Here is a 7900-nt window from a genome sequence, read left to right on the forward strand (position 1 = left end):
AGCATTTAACACCATAAATATTGCAGCTATCAGCCATGCTTTCTACAAATATGCATTTTCTATTGCAAAACTGCTTTTTGCTTGCTGTCCCTTCCCCCTTCACCCACTGCAGATATCCCCAGAGATACTAGAAATGTCAACATATTAAAGCTTTTTTTTTTTTTTAATCTAGCATGGCAGTGCATATACAGTGGCTACATTGTTACCGCCTTTCTAAATTGCTTACTCGGCCTCCTTCCAGTCTCTTCCATCCCTCCCACACCAGGAACATAGGAATTACAAAAATGAAATGATTTACATATTTTAAAATCATATTTATCATAGCCTAAGCCATAGGAAGGTTTATCAAAATAATTAGAAAAGATACACTGCCTCAGTTCCATCAGTGCACTCCACTTTTACACAGCTTTGGCGTTCAGAAGATAAATGCCCCAAATCAAGCTACAGGGACATTTTGAAGTGCAGAGGTATCTGAAGACATATAATGCATATAACAGTTCCTGAAGAATTCTGTTAATCTTTCAGTGTATTTTATGAGCTGATGCAGTAACGGGGAACTATAAGGCAGAGAGCGTGAACTATTTTGGTCCAGAAATTACACGGCAAAGCAACTCCTGGCTATTGCCCCAATCGTTAGCATTCCCCTTCTGCACTACCTGCACTACCATCTCCAGTACAGGTCGTGGTGAGCAGAGAACATCCTGGTTCATAGCAACAACACCACATATCTTCTATATCCATCTGTTGATATGTAGTACAAGGAAGTAAACTGAAAACATAGCTACCCCAAAAGGAATTGCTGAGATGCTGGGAATGGCATTCTAAATTTACAAGAAAAGAAAGTCTCCACTCCACCAGTGATAAAATATGAGGCTGGGGAAAATCAGTAACTGGACCTTTTCTGATTTCCCTTGGCACCTCAAGCTAAGTAAAGAAGTGAGTTATCATTAAAAGAAGGGTTGCTGAAAGACTTGGGAGGGGTAAGAAGGGGATCTGATCCACAACCTATTCATCACATCAGTAGACTGTGAAGGCATACTGCTGGCAGGACAGCTTCTTGAAGCAGTCTCAAAGATTGAACTGGAGTATACAGCATTGGAGAGGGAGTGTCTGCAGAAGCAAACAGCTGTGATGAAATACTGTTTGATACAAAGGTCAAACCACACACTCAAATGCTCCAAGGCTTTGAAGAAATGTGGAGAACATGCCCTATTGGCGGACCCACCATTTCTGTTACTTTGATTACTGAAAGTAATACTCCATCCCACTGATTCTCCTTCCTACTGTATTCAAATCCAGAGGAAATGGAGAAGGAGAATACTGCTGACCGCATCACCTTCAGGTGCTGTGAATACTCTTTGCTATCTATGCCTCCCTAAGCTTTGTCCTTAACTTTTCAGTCTGTTTGTTGTTTAGTTGTTTTGTATTTTTATTGAAGAAACATTAACCGTGTATCATTTGTTAAATTATTAACTGTGTTTTTGGACAACGTGTCAGAAAATCTCAGTTTAGATATGGCCCAACTCATAAATAGCATAACACCAACTGCTTCCATTTTACTTGTTTATAAAAGCACACTAAACTCATTATGCGGCATTATTCAGCTACAACTGGGCCTCAAACTAGGAAAATAATGGATTGCTGATCCGGGTTTTTTACCTTTTAGGCTGTTTTTCCGGGATGTGCTCTCTGGCTGTCAAACTTTGAAAGAATAATTTTTGCTTCCTGTTTCTATCCACCCTTCATAATTTCTCTCTTGGTATCACATGTTGTATAGAAAGAAGCAGGTCTATAATAATGAGAAACATGCAGCCTTTCCATAAGACTGTGCCATCCACCTTTCCTTTTTTCCAAAAAGCATTGGAAGCAAGCTCTATTGACTTTCTTTAGCTACTCTGAATAAAATTAAGCCACCTCTTTCTTTTGTCCAAGAATCCAGTGAAAAGTGTTGCAAGATGTGGGTGTAAACAGTTCGCTGCATCTCCCAGAACGAGAGGAAGAAATTAATTTCATTATAGTACAACATTTTCTGAGAAGCAAAATTTTCCTTATTCTAGCTAACAGGTGTGAATTTCTAGAAGTTCTTTCATCATAAACTTTTTCAGACCACTTAATAATGGTGAATCTTTCACAGTGATCAAAAGGCTATGCACTACCATGGAAAAATTTCCTCTCCTGTTGATTAATACTTTGGCCTAGGAAGTAAAGAACATGTGCACCAACAATAGCTCCTGTCCAGTTCAAGAACTTTTCTATTCAAAACCATCCCTAACACCCTGTGCACTGTTAAGTGTTGATACTATACAGCAGCACTGTCCTTATAGTGCTGCAAATCTCTGTAGCAACTGTCCCGAGAGCTGATCTACCAGCATTACCACCAAACTGGTTATCTATTAACTGGAAACATGAGCTTCAAGATTATGGTAATGTGTTTCTCATGGAGGGGAATTCTCATAATAGTAGTCTGCCTCTCCAGCTTTGGAGGGTGTTGGCGGGAGCTCTGTGCAGATTTCTGGGAAACTGGCCTTTGTTCTGCTACTACCATCTTGCCCAGAAGTGCTGCTTCAGGTAGGTAATCTACAAAGGTAACCTCTTGGTTTCCTTCTCTTCCATTAGCTTTATTGCCAGGCATCAAAAGCCCTGTGAACACAGAGCCAAACTGATATATCCACCAGCATTTCAAGTGTCTGCATGTCACATAGTTCGTATTAATGACAGTCATCATCACAGTGCTTGGCACTGGCTCCCTGCTTCTGACTGCTTCCTACCAGTTCAAAACCAGCATTGAATGCTAAAAGAAGAACCGTGGGACTTTGACCCCTCTTCCAGTCCTGGATTTCCTATGGTTCTGGTATGAATCGCCATATTCACATCATGAAAAATCAGAGCAGAGTGGCAGAACAATGTAGCATGGAATATCTGCCCAGATTGCTAAGCGATTAGTTTGAAATGACAAAAAGCAGTGTGGATTCATTATTATTAAGTAGGATAGTGCCATAACAAGCGGCTGTGGGTCCGTTTCCGTCCACTGCATTGTCATTGCTTTTAGAGTTAATGAACTAAGTCACTATATCGCCATGTAGACAAGGTTAGAGTTTGTCCAGAAGAGACTTCACTATGCCACTCGCCTGAAAGCCCAAAGTCTAAACAACTGAAGCCCAGCAGTGTGTATCAGATTATGGACATTTTAAAAATAGTTTTCAATTACAAACTGCAAATATTTTGACCAGTAAATTTTTCTCATGGATGTTCTGTGTAACCTTGTATCTGAATATTTGAATGCAGGAAAACCAGGAAAGGAAGGAACAAGCTGCAAAGGCAGAGAAAAGGAAGAAACTTCTTGCAGAAGAAGAAGCTAAGCGACAAAAGGGGGAATGTGGAATTATCAGTAAGTTCCCATAAAAGTTTTCCATTCATTTGCCATCTTTTGCTAGGAAGAATCTATAGATATGGATGGTCTGGTATTTGGGAGAGTGAAAAGGCATTAGTTTAATTTTCTTTTGGTTCTTGGCATGCTTATTCTATCCTAGATGGAAGAACTGAGTATTAGAAAGATGCTCATTTAGAAGCACTCTCCATAGGAGGGATAAAATGTGCTTCAAAACTTCATCATCGCCTAAAACAGTCAGGGTAGAATAGAAAAAAAGTCATTCCAAGTGAATAAAAGTATTGAATTTAGCTTTTCCCTCCAGCTTGGAGGTAGTTTATTTCTTTGCATTTTTCTGAATTTCTTGGAATATTTTTATTAGATGTCTCACTTGAATTTGAAATCAAACTCTATTGCTTTGTTGTGATATGGCTGGACAAATACCATTTTACTCTCCTTTCCTGTTCCTAATATTTTGCTTTTTCTGATCAAAGTTCTGGTTCAGTAAAGCATTTAAATGTGTAATGCTTTGCTTTGCTTGGCTTGGCTTGGCTTTGCTGAATAGGCTCTGTGAATGACTTGTATGCTTACAGTTAATCATGCACCTAAGTCAGGGGTTCACAACATTTTTAGACTCAAGGTACCTCTCCATAACTCTCCTGAATATAACAACATCCCAATCCAAAACTAAAGTCACCTGCTTTTGACTAAGAAAAAATAATGGAGCAATTATTCTATTGCAAAGATCTCAGAAAGACCACAAGTCAAAATGTTTTTGACACTGCTGCTTATTTGGGTTTATATTGTGAATCGTGTAGGTGTTTGCATACCTAACAGTGCTAATAATTGTATGGTATCCAGTAGGGGTGCACCGATAGAGATTTTTTGGGCCAGTATCAATGGTTGATTTTTAAGGAGCCATGTTGGCCAATACCAATCCGATTGCCAATATGCGGCCTGACAGCTTGGAGAGTAGCATGTGGCTGGTGGGTCTGTTGTGGGTAAAGGCACAGGGGGAGGGAAGGGGTTGTGGGGGGCAGATTGAGGCACCATAGTGAGGGAGGGAGTGGGGCAGGGGCTGGGCCAGGGGCAGGTGCTGCACAGCTGGGGAGGGACAGGGGATGGAGCTGCAAGCGACTCGTTCGAGGGCCACAGGGGTGTGTGGCTACCGCTGCTGCGCGCATCCCAGGAGGGCATGAGTGTGTGTGCCCCCAGATCTGCATGCTGGCTAAGGGCAGGCTGCCCCTGGGCAAGGGCAGATGTGCATGCTGGGGCTGCAGCTGCACTGGGCTCTTCCCAGCAGGGGGGCTGGGCCAGGCTGCACTTGGTGCAGGCAGCGGCAGCACTGGCAGTGGGGGCTATGGTGAATTTTAGGGTGGCTGAAGCCCCACCATAATTCCCCTCTCAGCAGCACTGCCACCTGCCCCAAGCACAGCCCAGCCCAGGCCCCTCACTGGGACTTAGGGCTCATAGAGACTTAGGCCTACCCAACTTAGTACCCAGATGAGCCGCTCTGTCCCATGCCCTGACCTGGCTATGCAGCGCCCGCTCCTGCCCCACTCCCTCCCTTACCACAAGGGCTTCGATCTGCCCCTCCCCTCCACGCCTCTTCCCTCCCTCCATCCCTTCCCCCACAACAGACTTACCAGTCAGATGCTGCCAGGCTGTGCTCCTGGCCATCAGCCAAGAAAAGCCAATTGCTGATACGGTCAATTTTCCTTATATCAGTGCCAATCCAATATGGAACTGATGTATTGGTGCACCTCTAGTATCCAGTGGTACCCTTAAAATGGTTTCAAAGCACCCAACATGTCACAAAACTACAAGCAGGTTGTTTCTGTTTCAGTTCCGGTGCATTTATTGTAGTAAATGTAGTAAGTGAGGGTAGATTCATAAATTGTTAGGGGCTGGAAGGGACCTTGCAGATCATCAGGTCCAGCCCTCTGCCCCGCTCTAGGCAGGAAGACAACTGGAGTTAGGTGACCCCAGTAAGGTGACTGTCCAGTCTTCTCTTGAAAATCTCCAGGGTAGGTGACTGCACCACCTCTGAAGGGAGTTTATTTCACAGTCTGGACACCCTGACTGTAAAGGAGGTTTTCCTGGTATTAAGCCTGAAGCGGCCTTCCAGGAGTTTGTATCCATTGGCCCTGGTCTTCCCTGGGGGTGCCCTAGTGAACAGTTGTTCACCAAGCTCCTGATGCACTCATCTGATATAGCAGTAAGCCGCTATCAAGCCCCATCTCAACCTTCTCTTCTTTAGGTTCAAGAGGCCCAGGTCCCTCAGCCTTTCCTCATATGGCTTGCCTTGCAAGTCCCTGATCATACTGGTGGCTCTTCTCTGGACCCTCTCAAGGTTTTCCACATTCTCATTGAAGTGTGGTGCCCAGAACTGTGGCCAGTACTCCAACTGCGGCCTCACCAGTGCTGAGTACAGTGGGAGTACCACTTCCTTAGTATTACATGAGATGCATTGGTTGATGCATGCCAGCGTGTTATTTGCCCTGCTGACCACTGCCTTGCACTGACGGATCATATTCATGCAACTGTCAATCATTACCCTTAGGTCCCCTTTGGCCGTGGTGCAAGTCAAGCTGTCACCACCAAGCCTGTATGTATGTTGAAGGTTGTTTTCCCCCAGATGGAGCACCTTACACGTGGAAGTGTTAAACTTCATTTGGTTCTGGTCTGCCTGACTCTCGAGCCTGTCCCGGTCTGCCTGTGTATCTGTAACCTATTTTCTGGTGTGACCACAATGCCCCATAATTTGATGTTGTCTGTGAACTTGGCCAGCGAGCTTTTCACTCCTTCATCTAAATCATTGATAAAGATGTTGAAAAGTATTGGTCCAAGCACAGTCCCCAGAGGGACACCACTGGCCACTTTGCGCCAGGAAGACACACATCCGTTCATGAGAACTCTCTGGGTCCTACCCTGTAGCCAGTTTCCCACCCACTGAACTGTCGAGCAGCTGAGCTCACAATCTTCCAGTTTCCCCACAAGGATATCATGGGATACTAGATCAAAAGCCTTTTGGAAGGCTAGGTATATACTGTCTACCTTGTCTCCTGTGTCCAGAGACCTGGTCATAGGAGAAAATGAGACTGGTAAAACAAGACCTACCCGCAACAAAGCCATGCTGGCTGTCATTCAGAATCTTCCCTTCCCCAAGTGTATCACACATTGATCCTTTAATGAGCTTTTCCAGGATTTTCCCTGGGATGGAGGTTAAGCCGATTGACCTATAGTTGCCTGGGTCCTCCCTCTTCCCCTTCTTGAAGATGGGCACAATGTTGGCCCTCTTCCAATCCTCAGGGATTTCCCCCCCCGTGCACCACAAATTCTGAAAGAGCTTTGCCCGGTGTTCTGTAATGACCTCAGCCAGCTCCATCAGCACACTCGGATGGAGTCCATCTGGCGCTGCTGACTTACAAACGTCTAGCTTTTCTAGTTGGTATTGCACTCACTCAGCATCCACAGTGTGGAGGCTGTATTTCCCGGCATGTCATTCCCGGGTAACGTATGGTTTATTATAAATACAAAAATATAATTTAAATGCATTGTGAATAAAATTAAAGAAGTAATTTGTGACCGTGCAGAAAGACAACACAAGGCCTATGACCCCCTTTTATATTCCACTAACAGGAAAATCAAGTTGAAGAGGCTGTGCAGGGGTACACAGGTTTAGGAATAGCCCTCTGCAAGGGAATAAATTTCGTTCTCTGGGACAGGTCTAAATTAAATGGGGGTTGAGGAGATTAGATAAAATTATTTTTCTTGACACTTGTCTAAGAAAATGGTATACTGATTAATGCCCACACTTAAAGGAATGATGGGCATTGTTGGTTGCAATTCCCAAGCACAAGGTTGGGTAAGCTGGTGACATATCACCATTTTTTACAAGTTTGGAGTTGAGTGCTTCAATTACTCAAGCTTTTCTGAGAATTCCCATGCTGTGTACACAACAAAGACATTTTAGGACCACAGTAGTGTTGGGTCTTTTATTAAAATAGATTGTTAGTTTTTGTAGGAAAACAGTAGAAAGTCAATGGATTCAGTGACATCCTATTAGCAGGTACCTGCAGGATTTTTAGGCTTTGAACCACCACAGAATTAATAAAGAATTAAGTTCATGTTTAGTTTTTTACGCTCTGAGTAAATCTTTGCAAAGTTAGGGCCTTAAACTTTGGATAATTGATGGAAATTACAAGTTTCCTCTATATCAGTTTCTAATGTATCCGTATTATGCATAAGGGGGTTTATTCATCTGCAGTTGACAAACAAGCCTTAAGCTGTAGCTCTCTTTGGAGGGTTCAAAGCCCACTGCACCAAAGTGTTTTAACATGTATAATCTCATTCTTCATAGTTCGAAAAGGAGATGTGAAACCAGAAGCAGGTGACATCAGTGCCTTGCTAGCAGATATCAGGAAAGGCTCTAAGCTACAGAGAACTCACAGAAATGTGTCTGAGACAAAAATTCTTCCCAAAACCACAACTGAAACTGCCAAGACTGTAGATCAATCCAGCTGCATCCTG

At 43.6% G+C, this 7900-nt stretch overlaps 1 protein-coding gene across 1 annotated transcript in view; it reads left to right on the plus strand.

Annotated features, from left to right (window-relative positions):
- Window positions 1-7900, plus strand: part of LOC102372125 (inverted formin-2-like) — a gene marked incomplete at its 3' end in the record, with an annotated part of 18554 nt that extends 10654 nt beyond the window's left edge. The window contains exons 10-11 of the mRNA XM_025197152.1: window positions 3286-3388; window positions 7731-7900. Coding sequence (XP_025052937.1) covers window positions 3286-3388; window positions 7731-7900 — 273 coding nt within the window. The remainder of the gene's footprint in view (window positions 1-3285; window positions 3389-7730) is intronic.

The sequence above is a fragment of the Alligator sinensis genome, unplaced genomic scaffold, assembly GCF_000455745.1.
Source record: "Alligator sinensis unplaced genomic scaffold, ASM45574v1 scaffold85_1, whole genome shotgun sequence".
Lineage (NCBI taxonomy): Eukaryota > Metazoa > Chordata > Crocodylia > Alligatoridae > Alligator > Alligator sinensis.